This window comes from Dromiciops gliroides, chromosome 6 (assembly GCF_019393635.1).
Source record: "Dromiciops gliroides isolate mDroGli1 chromosome 6, mDroGli1.pri, whole genome shotgun sequence".
Lineage (NCBI taxonomy): Eukaryota > Metazoa > Chordata > Mammalia > Microbiotheria > Microbiotheriidae > Dromiciops > Dromiciops gliroides.
The window spans coordinates 991194-1012143 of record NC_057866.1 but is presented as its reverse complement, the minus strand read 5'-3'; the positions used below and the strand labels follow the sequence as shown (position 1 = coordinate 1012143).

The 20950-nt window shown below is 56.6% G+C and overlaps 1 protein-coding gene across 3 annotated transcripts in view; it reads left to right on the top strand.

Moving 5' to 3' along the window:
- The window catches only part of CHID1 (chitinase domain containing 1), an 84993-nt gene extending 64707 nt beyond the window's left edge, over positions 1–20286 (top strand). For all 3 annotated transcript variants that reach the window (XM_043972429.1, XM_043972427.1, XM_043972428.1), the window contains 3 exons: positions 17904–17984; positions 19081–19123; positions 20060–20286. In XM_043972429.1, the coding sequence (XP_043828364.1) occupies positions 17904–17984; positions 19081–19123; positions 20060–20158 (223 nt within the window). In that variant the 3' untranslated portion in view covers positions 20159–20286. The remainder of the gene's footprint in view (positions 1–17903; positions 17985–19080; positions 19124–20059) is intronic.
- Positions 20287–20950: the final 664 nt, after the last annotated feature.

Sequence of the window (20950 nt, the reverse complement as noted above, 5' to 3'; positions counted from 1 at the left end):
GCGGAATGTGACAGTGCTCTCATGGTGTTGGGAAAGCCAAGGACACAAACACGGCGCCTAATGGTGCTGTTTATAGTTCTGTCACTCCAGCTGTCTCCGTTGGTCCAGTGGTTTCTTTTTCAAGTCCATTACACATTTAGCACAAAGGGCAATCTTTCAATTTTAAAAAACTAGAGATATGGGGGCAGCTAGGTGGCGCAGTGGAGAAAGCACCAGCCCTGGAGTCACGAGTACCTGAGTTCAAATCCAGCATCAGACACTTAACACTTACTAGCTGTGTGACCCTAGGCAAGTCACTTAACCCCAATTAACTCACTAAAAAAAAAACCAAAAAAAAAAAACCCTAGAGACAGGATACACTTAGGACAATTAAGTTAAATTTGGTTATTGAAAATTTCAATTTAAAAAAGAGAATTTCAAATAATTGTAACTATAAAAGTTGCAGGCTTTGGGAAAATAACTAACCCTGCTTGTATGTGTATACACACACACACACACACACACACACATTTAGTCCTTATCGGGGCAGATAACAATGATATGGGGAGAAAGCATGTGGGTCCTTAGGATTCCTCTGTAAAGAATTACACTCTCGAACAAGACCTAATTAGGAATAAAAGAACAGGTTTTATTGGGGTACAAGAGAAACTGGCCAGGAGGAAGGTTTTGGAGAAACAAAATGCTTTCCTCCCCGACTAGCTCAGGGAGCGCCCTTTTATAGGGTTCAGATGGCATGGGTAAGAATGTCCCTTATTGCGTGAGAGGCTGGGGGTTCTCTGGAGTTGGGCTGGGGTAGGAGAGATCGGTGGTGAGCAATCTGGTGATGGGTGTTAACTCTGTCCTGATGGGTTCGAGCAGTCTGTTGGTGGGCAGTTCCAGGTGGTCTTCTCCTGGTGTAGTCTCTCCCAACAGGATTACCTCATCCAGGTAGTCAAGAGTGCTGGACTGAGGGGTGGTGGTCCTGGAGCATGCTCAGTTCAATCTGGTGCCACTTATCTCTTTTGGGTGTGTATGTCCTTGATTGAGCTCAAGGAGAGGCCTACTTGATTTCAAGGGAAAACTCCTGAGGTTTCAAGGAAAAAGTTCCTTGACCTCCCCAGATAACTGTTGGGGTAACCGGGGCCCATAATCCTCCTATAACAACACTGAGAAGTAAGAGAGAGATGGGGCAGCTAGTTGACGCAGTGGATAAAGCACTGGCCCTGGATTCAGGAGGACCTGAGTTCAAATCCAGTCTCAGACAGTTGACACTTAGTAGCTGTGTGGCCCTGGGCAAGTCACTTAACCCTTATTGGCACCAAAAAAAAAAAAAGAAAGAAAGAAAGAGAAGTAAGAGAGAGAGAGAGAACACCCTATTAGCTTCCACATGCAGATTGTCACGCTCAAAGGCAGCCAGGCCCTGATGACTGGGCCTCTGATGCGCCTGGGACAGGGGAGGGTGACCAGGCCTGGCAGAGTGTGGCCCCACTCACCTCTGACCTCACTAGTACACCCCACATTAAATCATTTCTGAGCTGCCCCCGTCATCAGCAGGGCTCCTAGACTGATTTTGTCAAACTTTGCTTCCTGACTGTCCCTTTGTCCTCCCATACCCCTCTCCCCCAGCACTCGGGCTGGCCACCGAGCTATGGGGCCCCTTTCCCCAAGACCTCTCCCTCATCCAATCAGGAGCTCCCTGGCAGGGGGATCCAGATCTTCTCCTTCCAGTGGGTGGGACTGAGACTCCACAGGCCAGGGCTGTGATTCCTCTTTCCTCCACATGCCCCCCCCCCCCCGCCGCCCAGTGTTGGGTGCCAGTGACATTGACCAACTGCCCCTGGGTGTCACCAGTGACTGTGAGAAGGCCTGGGTCCCAGAGGGAGGGGGATGGGGGGAGAGGAGGAGAGGGGGAAGGCAGTGACGGAGGGAAAGAGGCAGAGAGGGGAGGAGGGGGGACGCAGACAGGCAGGGAGGCAGGCAGGCAGGGAGGGAGGGGTGCCTGCTGCCTTCCCCCATCAGTCAGTGAGGTCACCTTGAGGGCCAGCAGCTGCCTCCCTCCATGCGGAGCTCACTGCTTCTTCAGCCGGCCGCGGGCCCCAGGGAGCCCGTCCTTTTCCCTAAGTGATCCATCTGTGTAGATGTCATTAACTTGAAATGAAGCGACGCTCAGCTTTCTCTCATGCAAGGTCCAATTTGTCTCACGGAGCTGTCGCCCGCTGGAGGCTGCCCTTGTTTGCAGTCAAGGGTTTCCCCTGACACGGTAGCTGGGGGGAAGGGGTGGGGGGTGCTGCTTTGCATTTTCATTTCTCCCTGGGCTCCCATCATAAATCTTTGGTTTGCTTCAATGCAGGGATGGTGGGCATTTGGATCGCTCCTTGGGGGGCTGCTTCCTTTGGTTTGATCAGAGGGATGAAAAGCTGCCGGCAGGTGGGCCCTTTCAAGGAAACACACTTCCCTGCCTCTGCCTAAGGCTCTCCCAGCAAGCTCCCCCTCCCCACCCAGGACCAGGGAGGAGGGGCGTATTCCCCACTCCCGAAAGGCTCTCAGCTCCTGATGATTCCCTGACAGAGGTGGGTGTCCAGGGTGGGCTCCTGCTGGACCTCCAGCTCTCTCTGAGCCTCCCTAGGTGCAGACCACATGCTCTTTGACAGGCAGTGATTCAATGCTCCTGCCCTCTGCCCATAGTCTCCCTCTCCCTGGGGCACTGACCACAAATTAGCTTGGGAGAGCATGGGTCCCCCATAAGACACATGCCTGTAGGGGGTGGGCCATGCCATCCACTGCCTCCAGGAAGACTGATGGGCTGTGCCCTGAACCAGAGGCTCTTTGGCCCTAGGACGTCGCCCTTTGAACACAGGAGGTGGGATCGAAGCAGGAGCAGGCACATGGCCGCAGGGCCGATTCCCAGCTCTGGTGAGGCAGGCAGTTAAGGGACTTGCCAAAGGTCACACAGCCAGTGTCAAGGGTCTGAGGCTGGATTTGTTGTTTTGTTTTGTTTTGTTTTGTTTTTGCTGGGCAATGGGGGTTAAGTGACTTGCCCAGGGTCACACAGCTAGTAAGTCAAGTGTCTGAGGCTGGATTTGAACTCAGGTACTCCTGAATCCAGGGCCGGAGCTTTATCCACTGCGCCACCTAGCCGCCCCATGAGGCTGGATTTGAACTCGGGTCCTCCTGAATCCAGGGCCGCCACCAGCCACCTGTCAAGAGGCCCTAAGATGCCTCTTCTTGGACGTTCCTCACTTGGTCTAGTCTATTCTTGGCAACCAGTGTGGGCTCCAGCCCTAGCCTCAGCTCTCCCGGGGGAAACTGGCAGAGCGCCCAGAAACCTGGGGTCCTGGGGCCCTCTCCTCCAGTCCAGGAGCAAGGAGGAGGTGCCCGCTGGGTCTTCTCCCCTCCCCAGGAGAGAATGAGAGGAGACAGGCTCCTGCCAGCCCAACCCCGCTCACCCACTCTGCCTGTTGGCAGCCGTACTCCTCGACATATGCGGCCATTGGAGAAAAGCTGCGTATCTGACCCGTCCTCCCATCACACCGTATGTACCCGCACACGTGCACCCGGCTCCTTGACCCACCACCAGATGCCCAGTGTTTGCAGGGCCCTCCTCGGGCCCATGGGCTCTTCTTTGCACAGGGCACTCCCTCCCCTCCCTGGGGGCAGAGAGGGAGGGGAAAGCACATGAATTAGGCTCCGACATGCTTTACAAATATGATTTCATTTGATCCTCAGAATAACGGGGGGGGGGGTGCTTAGCCCTGTGTTACTGTTGAGGAAACTGAAGAAGGTTAGGTGACTCAAGGCCACACAGCCAAGAAGTGTTTGAGGCTGGATTTGAACTCGGTTCTCCCTGGGCCTCTGTGGCACCATCTGCTGAAGCCCCCTAATGGACAGTTGTGTGTTTGTCTCTGGCATAGTGCCGTCTCCCCATGCAGAACAGAAGCTGGCAGGCAGGGCCTCTCCCGTGTGTCCAGCACTGCCCTGCCACACAGTAGGGTGGCACGGCTCACACATACTCCTTGCCCCCCAAGGGCACCCCCTCGCTCTCCTGCCCACAGTCTGGCCTGGCCCCCAAAGCCCTCTAGACCAGGGCTGCCTGGAAGTTCCTCTGGACTGAGCCTCCCCTTTGCCCCAGGAGCCGATGGGGCTGGAGGGCAGCCTTGGGGGTGGGGGAAGGAGGTGGCCCCCTGGCCATGTCAGGGACCTGCTCCAAGGGACTGTGCTTCAGGAGAGCGTGGAGGGGGAGGGGCTGGGGCCTGAGAGAGGAAATAAGGAGCCAAGGCCCAAGGACCAGATGTAGTGCTGGAAGGGGCATTGGGGCCCACCTGCCCTGCTGGGCCTCCCCCTGCCCCCCTCCCCCAGTTCTTGGACATCTCCCTACCTAGGACGTAAGCGTGCGGAGCTTGTTGCATCCAGAGAATTACAGTGTCGTAGCATGTGTACATTCTGTTGCCTCATTAACGGCAGTAAAAACTCTGCTCAGTCAGGCTGGGTCAGCCATCTCTTCCCTAATCGCACCAATGCCAGGGTTGGCTTCTTAATGAGTGGCACAAATCTGGAGGTAACGAGGCCGTGCCTGGGCAGGAGCTAGGACAGGGCCCGCTCTACCCTCGGCATGGACATGCACATCTGCCAGCTGCTTGTGAGACCTCCTTGGCACTGCCAGCCTTTACCTGGAGGACCCTACGGTCACATGGCTAGCCAGCAGAAGCTCTTGGGGTCTTTGGCTCTCCCCTCTCCCAGCCAGCAACTCAGGAGGGTGCTCAGAGCCTTCAGTGGGGCGGGAGGCGACCTGAGCAGAGCTGGCCGCCAGGCCCATGGGGGCCCCCTTCCCATGGCCTCCCATGCCCAGGTCACTGTGGCTCCTCCGCTCAAGGAGCGGCTTGTCATCTGGAGGGTGTATGTGCAGTCAGGGCCCTTAGGTACCCTCCCTAGGGGAAGAGCCATGCCCCTGGCCACAGGGAATCTGCACCAATGGTGTCTCCAGGATTCATGAACGGGACTGAGGGCTTGTGGGAAAAGACCAGAGAACACAAGGTCAGCGGTTGTCCCGACTTCCAAAATGGAGAGAGAGCAGTGGGCATCATTTGGATTCTTGCTGGAATCTGGAAAAGATGGAAAGATCATTGTGGTCAAGTCAGAAGGACCAGCAGAAATCCTGCCTCCAGCTCGAGCTGAGGCCCCTAACCGCTCTGAGCCTTGGTTTCCTTATTTGGAAAAGGAGAGTGACGGTACCCCGGGATTTCCCTGGCCGCATCCAGCCGGGCAGAACTTCGTTGCCTTTGTCACAGCCTCCCTAGCCCGGTCAACGGAGGGATGCTCAGGTCTAGTGCGTGAAGCATCTGATAAAGGCTTCAGGTTACTCTTTGGGACAAGCTGGGGAGGCACAAGCTGGACGGCGGGCCGGCTGGGTGAGTGGCCATTAGGCCGGTCAGTCTCCAGGGGAGGCCCCAGGGATCTCTGCCAGGCACGTTTTTATCCACAACTTGGATGAAGGCATGGATGGGACGCTGGGAGGGGCGGCTGCCCTGGGTGCCCACCAGGTCTCCTGAAGATGAGGCTAAGACTGGAGCAGCAGAAAGTTCCGCTCGGAGTCAGCTTCCTCCAGACAGGTGTGGGGGGCTCGCTTGTGCCAGTTCTTCCCGAGAAGATCCGGTGTCAGGCACTCAGGGGTCCTCTTCCTCCTCTTTGCTGAAGGCTGAGGCTTCCGGGCTTCTAGGTTTTCTGCTCAGTGGGGAGGAGGCAGACGCCCCACAGAATCAGCACCGGCTGGCTGTCTCTTCCTCCCTGTGCAGGCCCGGCTGCGTGGGCCCTGCCAGTCTGATGGCTGCCTGTCCACTCCCGTCTCAGCTTCTATTATTCCCCAGATCCAAAGTCACCCTCCTCAGTGGTAACTACGGGGGCTGGGATCCACTCACGCCTGTGCCTGGTTCAGTCTGTGTCAGCATCTCCCAGCACGTCTCTCTGCCATTCGAGTAAGGCGCCGTGGCGGCAGAGAGGCTGGGGGCCAGGCCGGGCAGACTCGGCAGGCTGTCAATGCCACGTACTTGGGTGGAAACGTGGAGTGACCAGTGATCTGGACAAGACAAGGGAGGGGAGGAGAAGGGGTCACCCCTGCACACGCTGCTGCCTTCCACCATCGGCGCACAGCCAGGCAGGCCGGCAGACCTTCCTCTGGGACGGGAAGGAGGAGACTGTGCCTGGCGTGGGCCAGACTCGAGAGTCACCGTGTGCAGAGATGGCCTTCATCTTGGCCGATGGAGGCTTCGACTGGTGTTCTGGGAGCGACTGGTGTTCTGGGAGCGGGCCCCCTGCCAGGGCCTCAGCTGGAGGGGCCTCCTAATGCACTATTGACTTCTCTGTGGCTGTTACAGTAAAAGAGACCTTGAAACGAGGAGAGGATTGATCTTTGCTGTCAGAGGAGCCTGCGGGCCAGGGGCTGCCCACTTGTACCCAGGGGGAGCCCAGCAGGGAGAGAAGGCCTGAACTCTCCCTGAAGGCCCTAGCGAGGTGGGGGTCCCTGTGCCCTCCGTCCCAGCCCACCCCTGTCTGAAAGGCCCCTTGGAAGCCAGAGGCAGCCAGGATGTCAGGCCACCAAAGAGGGCAGAAAGAACCAGGAAGGCACACTCTGGAGAAGGCGCATAGCCCGCGACGTTGCTGGTCAGTCGTGTCAGGTGTGTCCAGCTCTTCTTGGCCCCATTGGGGGTTTGCTTGGCTGAGATCCTGGAGCATTTGCCTTTCCTTCTCCAGCCCATTTGACAGATGAGGAAACTGAGGCACACAGGGTCAAGTGACTTGTCCAGGGGATCAATTGTTCTTGGTTCTTCCGGTCCTGAGAGGTCGATCCTGGGGAAGAAGGGGGAGCCTGCTCTACTTGGTCCCAAGGGCAAGAGGAAGGGGTGGGTTGGGGCTGACTAAACAGAGCTCTCTGGCCAGTGGACCCTAGGCCTGTTTGGGGTGGTGGGTTTCTGAGCCTAGAGTGGTTTTGTTGTATTTCAAAGCCACTCTTGGGAAGGCTGGGCAGGGGCCCTGGCCCAGATGACCTCTGAGGAGCCTCACAGCAGCATGGGACTCAGTTCTGAGACCAGGCTGGCCGAGGAGGCAGAGCACCCCAGAGCTAAAGAACTGGCAAGGAGCAGTCCTAGAGCTGAGGAGCCCTGAATTCTCCCTTGGGAGATGCTGGACCCTGTCCCAGCCCCGGGGACTTAGAAAAACTAGAGGGGGAGCCCCAGGGGGAGGTGGGAGGAGGCTGACCTTTGTCTAAGAAGTGGAGGGAGGAAGGGCGCTTCAGGGGGTGCAGCTAGAGCAAAGGCTTGGAGGTGGGAGAGAGAATGGCTGGTGGACTGGGAGCCGAGGCCCTTGCAACCTCCTTTCTGTGGGACCTCTGGCAGATCACCCCGTTCTCATCTGTAAAATGAAGTGGGTGGGTGCCAAAAAGAAAGAATTCAAGTACTGTGGAGCCCCAGTCAGGATAGCACAAGATCTAGCAGCTTCTACATTAAAGGACCAGAGGGCATGGAATAGGATATTCCAAAGGGCAAAGGAAATGGGATTACAACCAAGAATCACCTACCCAGCAAAACTCTGCATAAACTTTTAGTGGAGAAAATGGGACTTTAATGAAAAAGAGGACTTTCAGATATTTGTGATGAAAAGACCTGAACTGAATGGAAAATTTGACTTTCAAATACAAGACCCTAGAGAACCATAAAAAATTGAAGTTGGGGGACATGCCTGGGGTCATACAGTGGGTAACTGTCCTGTGTCTGAGGCCAGGTTTTGGCTGGAATCCCCCTGGGTCCAGGGGTGATGCTTTGTCCATTGTGTCACCTAGCTAGGTGATGACATCTTTGGGGTTGGATTGAGGGGTGAGAGGAATTAGCTGGGGGTGGGGAGGGGCAGAGGTGAAGTCCTACATAAAAAAAAGCAGGAAGGGGCTTATGGAGTGGGGGAAGAGATAGGAGAGGAGCAGGGCAGTAAATGAATTTTACACTCATCAGAAAAGGCTCAAAGACCTTAAACTCATCAGAGCTGCCTCAAGGAGGGACTAACAGACACACACCCAACTGGGTGGAGTAATCTATTTAATCTGGGCAGTAAATGAGCCTAACACTCATCAGAATTGGCTCAAGGAGGGAGCATACTCAATTGGGTCAAGTAATCTCTCTAACCCTGCAGGAAAATAGGAGGGGAAGGGGATAAAGAGAGAGGGGCAAAAGAAGGAAGGGCAGAGTGGGGGAGGGGACAGACAGAAGCAAATCCCTTTTGAAGAGTGATAGGATGAAAGAAGAGGGATAATAGAATAAATATCATGGGGAAGGGAATAGGAGGGAAGGGAAATAGTTAACAATAGTAATCATGAAAAAGAGAAAAGGGGGAAAATTGTACAAAAAATATTTATAGCAACTCTTGGTGGAGGCTAAGAATTGAGAATCAAGGGAATGTCCATCAATTGAGGAATGATGGAAAAAAGCAGTGCTATATGATTGTAGTGGAATGGTCTTGTGCTACAGCAAATGACAAAAAGGATGATCCCCAAAAAACCAAGCAAGACTAATGAACATCGATGTATGGTGAAGTGAGCAGAGCTGAGAGGACATTGTGCGTAGTGACAGCAGTATTGTTCAATGAGCAATTGTGAATGACTTAATTACTCTCAGCAGTACAATGATCCAAGACAATCCCTAGGAACTAATGAGGAAGCTTACTGTGCACCCCTATAGAAAGAACTGATAAAAAGAACACTTGTGGATTGTACATATATAAACTGGTTGCGATCTTGTGGAGGGGGGAGGAAAGGGAGGGAGGGAGAAAAATTCGGAACTCTAAATCTTATGAAAATGAATGTTGAAAACTACCCTTACATGTAACTGGAAAAAATAAAATGAAGTGGGTAGGACCAGGTAGCAGGACCAGAGGAGGGGGCTGCCAGGATGCCTCCCCCCCCAAGCTGGTCTTCCCTTCTGCCCACTGCCAGGAACGGCACATGTGGGGCTACCAGCCGTCTCCTGCCCTGATCCCTCCTCACCTCTCCCAACTCAGAATAATCCTCCTGCCCATGCTTCAGCGTTTATGTCTCCTCCCGCCCCTTAATCCCTGGCTCTGATCTGCAGGCCCTGGCAGATGGGAACTGCAGGGTCCCGGCTAACCGGGCAGAGGCTCTGGCTGGCCTGGGCAGGGCAGCCAGGCCACTCCCAGGTTGCTGCTAGCATTGGGGGGCACACCGGGCGGGTGAGGCCCAGGGTCACGGCCAGGCTTTGCAGGACGTCTTAGCCAGGCGGGCAGCAGGACCATGGACAGAGAAGGGAAGGAGGCGGGGCATTGTCCTTGTAGCCACAGCACCTGGTCCCGCAGCTGGCTGAAGAACACGCCTCCTGAGTGCTTGCTGACAGATGGATCGGTTGATTTTCCTTGTGCCCAGGAGGGCAAAGGGAGCTGGCATTGGGACTCCAGCTGGCAGCCAGGAGAAGGCGCCCATCTCAGTCTTTGCATTTCAGTTTGATGAGTAATAATGTGGCATGATGATACCCAAGGTTGGGGCAGCTAGGTAGCACACTGGGTAGAGCATGAAACCTGGAGTCAGGAGACCTGAGGCCACGTCCTGGCCATGTGACCCTGGGCCAGTCACGTCACCCTGTGTGCCACAGTTTCCTCATCTGTAAAATGGGCTTGAGAAGGAAGTGGCCGAGTCCTCCAGTCCCTCTGCCAGGAAAGCGCCCAGTGGGGTTGTGAAGAGCCAGACGCAACTGAACAATAACATGTGCGAGGTTTGGGGTTAGGCTTAGAGTTCAGCTTGTACTCTCCTGCTGTGGAATTTGTATCAGGAGGAATCTGGGCAGCAAAGGAGCTTCAGGGCTTCAGAGGATGGACTGGAGGTGGTGGAAGGTGGCCCTGAGGAGACTGTTACAGACTATTAGGGAGGGGGCAGGGATGCCAAGGGTGTTGAGCAGGGAGGAGCCACAAAACTTGGAGACTTGTTGGACATGGGGGAGGGATGTTGCCTCCTTGGGAGAACTAGGGAGACATGGATGAGAGGAGGGCTGAGGGGATGAGTCCCTTTTGGGCTGCATTGAGTTTGAGGTGTCTCGAGGACATCCAAGTAGAGATGCCCAGCAGGCAGTTGGAGATGGGGACCTGAAGATTCAGGGAGAGGAGGACCATAGGCCTGGGAGTCATCTCCACAGAGAGGATTATTGGACTCCTGGGAGCTGATTGAACCCCAGCGAAGGACAGAGCCCTGGGGAGCACCAGGTTCAAGTCTGGACAAGTCATGCCTTGGTCCGCTCAGCCCCAGAAGGATGCCAGCAATGCCCCTGAGTCCCTGGGAATCCACAGAGGAGGCTGAGGAGGGGTGGGTGATAGGTGGGTAGCCTGGCCTCTGCCTGCGGGTGCTCCCCATCCCCATAACTCCCCCAGCATTCTCTAGGCTGCCTTCTCCCCTCCCCTAGACACACCAGGCCAGGCCGTGAGTGTCCTTCCTCTCTGAGGCTGTGGCCACCTGGCCTTATTCTGCTCCTTGGCAGGCTCCCAGCTGGCACTGGGGGCCGTGTGTCCATCCCAGGGAGCAGGACAGCACTTCCCGAGGACTCTGAAAGCGTCTGACGGGGCTGCATCTAAAGATAAATCAGCAGCGGGCTCCTTGGCCCTAGAAATCCGCGGGAACACATCAGTCCAGGGAGTTATTAGCACTCATCACATATGGCGATGGCATAATTACATTAAAATATATTTGGAAGGCTGGGCGACTCAAGCAGCCGATTAGTCAAGTTCAGAGGGGGTGAGCGGTAAGTCATGTTGCGTTTGCTCACGCTAATGAAGGCTGCCCCAGCTGGGAGGGGACACGCTCATTTTTCACTGGCTGAGCTTTGGAGAGACATTCGCCCATCCGATGACTTTCTTCTTCTCTGCCACATGGCACAGGGTCCTCTCCTCTGGGACCAGGCCAGCCTGGGCGAGCTCAGGTCCCGCTTTGGAGACATTGGCTTCAGACCTGTGTGGCAGCATTTATTAAGCACCGGCTGTGTGCCAGGCACTGGGGATGCCAAGAAGGGCCAAAGCCAGGACCTGCCCCCAAGGAACTCCCTGTTCAACAAGGGGTAGATGACCTTGACACAGAAAAGGGGAAGGCGGGGAGATGCCAGGAAGGGCTGCCTGCTGGGGCTGGGCCTGAGCCGAGAGGGAGCCGAGGCAGGAAGAGGAGGAGGCCGAGCCCAGTCTCTGCCCAAGGCCAGCAGGGTCCAGTGAGAGGCAGAAGGAAGTTCCCTGCCCAGCTCCTGCTTCCTCAGTGCCTGTGTGCCCCAGGGGCAGCCCCTCTCTGTCTACCTGCCAGTCTGCCCCTGGGATGGACGAGGCAGGGAGAAGTTGTGGTGCCTATCGGGGGCCCACATGGGCACCGCAGATGGCTGGGGTGCCCCTCCAAAGCCTGGGGCTGGCTGGGGTGAATTGGCCCTTTCCTTCCCTGCTATTCCCTTCCTATTCCAACCTGAGCTCACCTTCCCGCTGCTGCTCTGGGTTACTCAGAAGCAACCCCCAAGAGGTGGGTGGCAAGGCCCAGCGGACAGGCAGAGGGGCTGCCCCAGGGCAGGCTGGATGCCAAGAGAGCCTCAGAGTCAGGATCTCCCACTGCCCCTAGGGGCACAGCCTGTTAGACTCGGGGAGGTGGAGTCCCACCCCAAACGAGGGTCCTGGGGCCCCACTGCTCCTCTCCCTGTGCCTCTGGGCCCCTGAGTTCCCTCCCACCTTCCAATCTGTGACCTGTGGAGGGAGCTCCATCAGCCACGTGTCCCATTTCAGCAGGGATTTAGAGGGATGGGCAGAGGAGGTAGGAGTAGACAGCTAATGCCCCGGGTGACCACGCCACGGTCCAGCAGGTCTGGCCAGGCCAAAATGCCCAGGAAATGGATGCAGGAGAGGCCCAGAGCCCCAGGCTGCAGGGGACCTCAGAGTCCAGCCCTGCTGGGAGATGGTTGATGAAGGAGAATCCGCCACCCCCTGAGGTCATCCAGGCCACGTGGGTGTGGCTTAGACTCCTGACTCAGCCCCAAGTGGGTCCTTGTTCTGTCCTCTGGGTCCAAGCAGAGTGAGGCTGAGTGTCCTGAGCAAGAGCCCATTGGGCATCTACTGATGCCCACATGTCCTTCCGAGCTGTCCAGGTTCTTCACCCAGCCCTTACAGGACATTACCTCAAGGCCGGCCGTCACCATCCTGGTGACCTTTGTCTTAATGCTTCTCTCACTGAACACTGTCCTTCCTAAAACGGGGCGGACACAAGACTCCAGCTGAGGTCTGACTGCGGCAGAAGACTGGCAGACTGCTCTGTCATTCACCTAGACCTCTTAGTGGGGCCTAAAATCACATGAAGTCCCTTGGCTGCGTTCTATCACCCTTCTGATTCCCACTGAGTTTGTGAGCCACTAAAGCCCCCAGATCTTTTTCAAATGCATTGCTGTCTAGCCATGCCTCCCCAGTTCTATACAGGGGACACTATTTTTTTTATTACCAGGGTAGGACTTTCTATTTATCCCTATTACCTTTTATCCTGTTTAATTTGGCTCAACATTCATTCCAGTCCTGTCTCTGTCATTCAGTATGAATAGACGCTCTCCTTCCCAGGTTGGTGTCATTGGCTTGAGGTGGTCAACACATCCCCAGTAAAGATGATCTAGAGCTCAGGGTCACGAACGGGCCCCTGGGGGAGAACATCTTCTGAAGTACGGGTTCTAAGACTAGAGTCCAAGCCAAAGAGGGCAAGGCTGGCTGCGCTCTCTAGCTGGCTGCCACCTGGATGGCACATTTTGGGAAGGCCAGGGTTTGTGCTGGACAGAGAGCAGCAGAACATCGATGGCACTGCCTCCGGAGGCAGGGAGACCCAACCCACGTCCTGCCATCAGCATCACCCGAGGCGGGTCAGATGAGGACATGATGCCTGTTGAAGCTATGCCAGCCAGTCGAGAGGCTGAAATGAGCCAGTGTCTGTCTGAAGCAATCGAGCCGAAAGCCTTAGGAGTGGATGGATGAATAAAGCACTTAGTAGTCACCTCCTGTGTACAAAGCACCGGGTAAGTGCTGGCATCCAAGAAGAAGTGGGTCAGTTCCTGCTCTCCTGGATCTTGCCGTCTGAGGGGGCAGAGAGACCACCCCCAGGTGCCAGGGGGTGATACTCCCTCTCCTTGATCCCCGAGGGGCTCCAAGTAAGGAAAAGCTACAGTGAGCTCTCCTCTCCTCAGTAGCTCTAGGAGGGGCCAGGTGGCCTCTGACTCAAAGGATTGTTAATGGGATTCAGGTTCAAGTGTGGATCGATCAGCTCACACTGGCACTGAACCCTCCTCTCCTCCCACATGAGCCTTCCTGGGCCCTGCCCTTGCTCTCCTTTCTCTGCCCCTTCCCACCACTCCCTGTCCCCACCATCACACTGAGTGAGGGGGTCCTGCTGTATGCAAATACAGGATTCTTCACATCAAAATTGCTGAACCAACATTAGCTGAAGAGCTACCGATTACACTCCATCACATCGCCAGAGTGCTTTTAATTAGAGATAATCAAATGTGAAGCCATCACAGGTGTTGGACAAGAGGGCTACCCCAGCTTGTGCCTGTGGCAGTGCCCGCCAAGACTCAGACTTGAGGAAGTCTTCAGAAAACCAATACCTACTACTTCCTACTGCCTGCAAACTGGCCACTTCCCTGGGGGGATTGTTGGAAGGCCTCTGGGTTTGCCATGCCCTCTGAGAGCTAGACTCCCCCCCTTCCCTTCCCATTGTTCCCTGCTCCTGCCTAGACCAGGGGTGGATCTGTGGATGTGTGTATATGCAGACGACCAACACCTAGAGAATCCCTCCCACCCACAGAGGCAATGGTGTGGAGCCCTGAGATCCAGAGAGTGGGGTCTGTGGGGTGAGGGAACCTCAGGGCCGCTTGTGCCCTGCGCCCAACAAACTCCCTCCAAGTGGAGGGGTCAGAATGCTTGCTCTGTCTCTGTAGCCCAAGGAGGCCCATCCCTGCTCTGTGGCCCTCAGTTGGCCTGGGTAGGAAGTCTTCACACCAGCTCGGGATTTCACTGGGCCTCCTCTTTCTCCTACCTCACCCTTGCTTGAGGTCCACATAGCCATCATCTTGCCTGACCCAGGAGCAGTCCAGGGCAGCCAGTCCGTCCAGCAGAGGCAGCCCTTCTGTGCGTGCTTCCTCTCCACTTTGACTGCTGTGGATCTTTGGGCGAGGTCCCACAATTCTCCAGACGCTCTGCCGGGCGCGTGTGGTCACCGTCATTTAATATTATCTAGCGTTAGTTATTTATAATGATCTGACCCTGTGGGGGCACCTGGGCCAAATGGCCCACACGCTCCTGAGGCCTTCAGGCAGTGACAGGCGGTGAGTTCTCACCACTTTTGATGGAGTCTGCGCCAGGGGGCAGCCTCAAGCGGCGCTGCCCCCACCAGAGCCTCTCCCCCAAGCCCATTTCAGGGGTAGTTTCCCTGCTCGAGCCTCAGCTTTGAGAGCTCCTGGGGAGGGGGCGGGGGACAGCTTTGGTCAGTGTGTATTGTCACCTGATGTGTTGGGCAGATTCCCAGACCCAGGACTTTGCTGAGGCCTGAGGCCTGATAAAGCCAGGAAGAGATGTTCCTTCTATCAGATGGCCAGGTAGCCCAGCCAGTAAGGTGCTGGGCCAGCCACCGAGCCTTGGTCTACCTCAGTTTCCTCAGATGTAGAATGGGGATAACTGTGCCACCTCCCTCCCAAGCTGTTGTGAGGACCAGAGCTGCCTTTGGCCCATTTCCTTCATGGTTACTGATCTGGAGCATCTTTTTCTTATGGCTATTGATAGTCTGTCACCTTTGGCGTCTGGGCTCCATCTCTAGTTTTAGATTTGAACAAAAAGATTTTGGTGAAGATAAAAATAAACTATGCTGAATTCTATCCTGACAGCTGGTTAGGTCGGTCACTCAGTCAACAGGCGTTCACTGAGCCCTGACCAGTGCCAGGCAGAGCTGCCGTGCCTCAGCAGCCCCTCAGTGCCCAGCAGCCTTTGGGCAAGGCCCCCCAGGCTTTGGAGCCTGGCTGGCTGGTAGAGAAGCTGCCATGGCTGTGCTCCACCCCCCCCCACCCCCCCGCCAACCCTGTGTATCGTGTGAGCTTGGCTTGCTCTTTCATTAGAACGGACATGTATTAATTGCCTGCTGTGTGCAGAACCCTGTGCTCTGGGCTGGAGAGAGAACATCTGATTGTCGACAGAAGAAAGCCTGGCAGGAGGCACTGCCCAGGACACTCTTGGAGGTCATTTGAGGCATGAAGTAGGCAGAGGAGAGATGAACGAGGGGAGCCTCCCAAAACCACCTGACCTGGCCTGACCTCAGTGTCCTTCTTGCTACGAATAAGGGGCCCAGAGGTCAGCAGGCAGCAGAATGGGGGGGGGGACGCAGAGGAGGCAGGTGAGGCTTCCAGAGGCTCGGGGCGTGCCATCCTCGCCCCCCATCCTCAGGGAGCCCATCTCCCTCCCTCCCCATCAAAGGCACTGCCAGCTTGGATGGTGTTTGGCCCTCTGCGCGCCTGGGAAGGAGATTAATGGTGCCTTCACCCTCTTCTGACTGTTTTATTAGAAGTAAGCAGAGGGCAGACTCATTCCAGGAACCACAGCAGCGGCAGTGACCTGGAGGCCTGGCTGGACTGCGTGCTTCATTCGAGGCTGTTTGTACTCTTCCTCTGTGTTGGGGGTCACCAGGTCAAGATCGCCATTTAAATGGCTGTGTCCCAAGTTAGACCTGGCAGGTCCCGACGGCATCAGTGCCCAGGCTCCCTCTCTCTCCCCACTCTGTAACCCCACAGGGAAAGGAGAATGGGGGTGGGTGAAGTCAGATGTTGACTTCCAGATCCTTTGCCCCCATGTCCCCCTGAAGAAGTCGTGTTGCCCCCACCCCAACTTCTGGACCAACTTTGCAAGGGTAGGAGGCCTCTGATGAAGTCCCTGGGTCATCCTTCTCCTTGGGAGCCGCAGGGGCAAAGACCCCCCCCCCATACATCCCCCTCCTTGTTGGTTTGACCTCCCTGCCATTCAACCCCCGATTATTGTGTTGTTTAAATCTAACTTTATGTGACCAAAGAGTGTTTGAGCCTAGATTGTCATCCTCACCTCAGTAACTCTCTAGGAATGTCAGAGATGGCAGCAAGGAATTTTGAGTTCCCTCAGGTCCTGGAAGCACCCAAAATATTTGGGGTTACCACATCCAAGTCTCAGGTCAGCCTAGCAAGCTTGTGTTTTGACTTCCACCCAAATTTTATTGAATGTTTACATTTACTGATAACTGTCTCATATCTACTTTGTTTATAAGTTGCCTTCTGGGAAAGATTGCTCAGCTGCGTGTGTGTGTGTGTGTGGGGGGGGGTGATGTGATGTGTTGTTCAGGCACCCTTTTCAAAACCCTATGTAATGGGGGCAGCTAGGTGGCGCAGTGGATAGAGCACCAGCCCTGGAGTCAGGAGGACCTTAGTTCAAATCTGGTCTCAGACATTTGACACTTACTAGCTGTGTGACCATGGGCAAGTCACTTAACCCCAATTGCCTCACCAAAAACAAACAAACAAACAAAACCCCTATGTAATGTAAGCTTCCCAGAGCTACTTCCTATGTGGCCCGGTCTCTTCTACCAAAGGACCTAATCCGTTTCTTTCTAAAACTATTCAGATTTTCCAGGCAGAGGCAGGGGAATCCTGTTTCCCCGCCTCCCACTGCCAGGTTAGGGCATATCCCCTTTACCACCACCAACCTCTCCCCCCCCCCAGGCTTCCAAGAAGCTGGAGCAGCTGAGGCAGCCTGCAGATACCATTAGGGAGAAGAGCCCTTTTGCCCTGTGTTGTTCCCTGGTCCCCTCTAGATGGTGAGATCAGGGACCAGGGCTTGGCTGTCTTTGGCTGGGCATATGATCAGTGCTCCAGAGCTTGGTCTAGCGACTGGATGGTCTGTGTTCTGTATGGTGCTGCTGCAGCAGGGATGTGTCAGCTTTGGGGCGCTGGGGGGGGTTCACTTGGTCTGAAGGGGCGGAGCCCGTTCTGCACTTCATCAGGCAGCAGCAAGTATCAGGGGAGAGAGCATCCTGGTCCCCTCAGCCAGCCTTTGCCCCTCTCCCAAGGCCCGATCTGTCTGATGTCTTTCTCTGAACGGTATTAAGAGGGGAGGCTTCATTTGGACCTGGTCTCGGCTGCCTTTGGAAAGAGAGTGGAGCAGTTTGGTACACATTGAGTCCTGACCCCTGTAGATGGGCTGGGGGAGGAGTGCCTAGGTCAGTAGAAAGAGATCTGGGGAACTGGGATCCTCCCCAAGCTGCCCTGAGCCCCAGAATGCTTATGGGGACCCATGTGCAAGTTTTCGTGTATAGCCTGTACAGTCTATGCCTCTGTGTGTGTGCCTGTGGGAGTGTGCTCACACCATGTGCCTGAGGTGTGTATGAACCCTGCCATCAACACCCCCCCTTTGTGGGGGAGTGTTCACACCCTGCCTCCCCTGTGTCCATGGGAGTGTGCTCACACCATGTGCCTGGGTGTGTTTGTACCCTGCCCCCACCATGTCTGCAGGAGAGTGTGTTCATACCCTGCCTCCCCAGTGCTCATGGGAGTGCTCACAACCATGTGCCTGAGGTGTGTTTGCCCCCTGCCCCCCATGTCTACAGGAGTGTGTGTGTATATGTTCACAGTCTACCTCTCCTGTGCCTGTGGAAGTGTGTGCCCCATTATCCTCATGTCATATTTTGGGGTACAGGGCCCTGGGTTCCCCTGGGCTCAGCAAGGAGGACCCAGCCCAGGGCTCCTCCCGAGGGCTTCTGGAGGAGGCTGCTCGTCTGAGCGTCAGGCACATTGGGGTGGCCCCAGCCAGGGACACCCCCCCACCCCATCTCAGCTCCCTGGCTCTGCCTGACGCCCTTTGGGATGTTTCTGTTTCCTCAGGTATATCCGAGTCCTGAAAGATCATAAGCCCAGGATGGTCTGGCACCAGGAGTTTGCAGAGCATTACTTTGAGTACAAGAGGTGAGTACTGAGCAGAGGCCCCACCCCCCCAGAGGGGGGAAGGGTTGTGGACAGAGACCCCACCCCCCCAGAGGATGAGGGGGGGCAGGAGGGGCCTTGAGGCCACTAGGCCCAAGGACATCTGAAAAACAACACCTCTGTTGGAGGGCAGCCTGGGCCTCTGGGATCCTCCCAGCTTCCCCTCCCTCCACAGGATGGCCCCTCATGTCCCACCCAAGTCTTCTCTTCAGTAGAAGCAGCTGGCCCCTCCCCCTGATCCCCTGTGTCCTCCCCACCCTCAGAACCATTTCTAGCTCATCTGTGTCCTTCCACAAATGTGGGGCTCAGCTGAAGCCAGTCCTTTAGTTGGGAGTGCTGCTGAGGGAGAGCACCCACGAAACACTCACCAAAGGGGAAATGGCACCCCCAGGGAGTTATGGTGCCCCCCCCCCCCCGGGGAGAGGCAGCATCACACAGAGGAACAGTGCTAAGCGGGGAGGGATGGCTGAAACCCCAGAGGACAGTCAGGACCAAGAGAGCTCAGTGGGCATCCACAGGGGACCCGCAGGGACGGCCCTGGCCAGATAAGCCGGGAGCCAGATCAGGGTCCATCCAGGAGGGGCCAGGGCCACCCCCAGTCACTGTCCTACAGCAGCCCCCCTCCCCTCCTCCCAATCCACGGCCTCTCTTCTTGGGCAGCTTGGTTGGAAGCGGAGACTAGAATGCTGGGAGAAAGGGCTTTCCCATCACTGCCCCCTCCTCAAATAGTCACAGACCTGCCCTTAGCTTGAGAGGACCTTGCCGTGCCGTACCCCAGCCCAGAACACTCCCCTTTGCATGCCTGGTGTTGAGGGCAGGGCCCAGCACACAGTCACCCATAGACACGGGGCCAGGCCAGGCCAGAGCAGCTGGGATAGCCAGGGGTCTGGACACCCTGCCCTAGGAGGCCCCACCCAGAGCAGGGCGAGGTCTGGGGTGTGGAGAGTCACGTCCCACTTCCAAACCCAGCCAGACGGGCTTTGGAGCCTCCAAGAAGCTGAGGTCAGTGGGCCCCACGGGGGCCCAGTTTGTGCTGGGCAAAGCCGCTGATGAGAAATCTGCCCCTTGTGTCTTTCAGAAGCAAGAGCAAAAAGCATTTCATCTTCTTCCCAACCTTAAAGGTAGGTTTGTTTGGGAATCTCCCAAGGGCGGACCTCCTGTGCCCCCACGAAGTCTCAGGCTGGTGGTGGCAGGCATACTCGTGCCAGGTGGCTCTTCCCTCTGACCCTTCCGGGAGGAAGGTGGTAATGCCTGGGAGTGGCTGGCACGGCACTCTTCCCAAAAGCCAGGGACTCTGTGGTGACCCCAAGACTTAATGCTCTGTCCCAGGGCAAGGAAGAGGAGGCTGAAATAAGACCAGGCCTCAGAGCCCCAGATGCCAGGTTCTAGGCTTTGCTTGAAAGGACTGTGCCAGGCAGGCTGGAATCTTGGGGGGCAGGGCAAAGGGAAGCTCCCAGCAGCAGCCTCAGCTCCTGGGATGGGTCCTGCTGGGCTTGCTGAGGTGCTATCCGGGCTGAACTCGCCCTTCTGCAGGAGCACGGGGCTCCTCCGGGCCTCTGCAGGTCCACTGACCAAGGCCGAGAGCACTTGGGATTCCAGAGCCAGGGAATGTTGTGGGCTCCCCTGGGGGGCCTGGTGGACCAGATTCTCTGCATGGAAGTCTGGTCTCTCACTTGGGAGGGGCAGGGGTGACCTCAGACCCGAAGCCTGTGCCTTGCGTGTTTGTCTCTCCCCACCCCCACCCCCACCCCACCCCCGGGGCTCCACCAGAAGCCAGTGTATAGGGCAGGAGCATCTAAGCCCCTCCCACTCCTTTGGTAAGCCCCACCCTCTGAGGGACCGCTCTGTCTCCAAGGGGGCCTGTGCAGTTGGTCCCCTGGCTGGTTGGCCGCTGTGTTTGGTGCTTTGGGAGCCCCCAGCTGTGTGTCGGCCTCCGGACTGACCGTGCCCAGGATGAGCGAGGCTGGGGGGGGGGGGGAGGGGCGGGGGCGGGCCTGCATCTGGGGTTGGCCGCTTTGCGCAGACAATAGGAGGGACTGACGCCTCTTCCCTCTCAGTCCATTCAGATGCGTCTGGACTTGGCCAAGGAGCTGGGCACCGGCCTCGCCATCTGGGAGCTGGGACAAGGCCTGGATTATTTCTATGACCTGCTCTGAGCCCGAGGGCGCCTGCATCTCTCCTCCTGACACTGAGCCACGTGGTTTTGTTAAGAATGAGACTTTTGTACCGTTGGGGGTGACGGGAAAATCTCTGTGGAATACACACTGCTTCTTTCCTGTCAAGAGTCGGCTCTGGCGTCTCCCGGGGGGCTAGGAGAGAGATCGGGGAGGGCCGGCAGCCCAGAGCCCGGGACCCCACGGGACTCCACGGGATCCCACGGGATCCCACGGGAATGAGCCTGATGGAAAGAGCCCTGCTAAGTGCTCATTAAAGCAAGCAGCTGTTAAAGGGAGCCGGCTGCTCAGAACCATTCCCCGTGATCCCCCGGGAATGCACGGTCCAGACTGTCCGGGCAGCCTGGAAATTCCTGGTTAACCCTTAGTTTTCCAGCTGCCAGCCTGCAGGTGAGCCAGGTGTGATGGGCCCAGACCCTGCCTGCAAACTTCACAAGAGCCTAGGAAAGAGGGGCAAGGCCAAGGGGGCCCATGCGCACTTTCGGGGGGGGGGGCACTCCCAGCGCTTCCGGCATCGGCCCCTGCCCATGGGGCTGCCTGCACCCATTCATCCACCCAGGGCACGTGTGTGATAGTGGGGTCCTGCGGAGGAGAGCCAAGCTGCCGTCAGCACCACGGCCAGCTCTGAGCTCAGCGACGCTCTGGGGTCGAGACTGGGGGGGGGGGGTGAGGCTGGGGGCGGGCCGAAGCCTCCGGGGCATCTGTGCTGTCCTCCGAGGAGTCCTAAGGCCCCAATCCACCTCTGATTCAAGTCCCATCTTTTCCCTGCTCCGG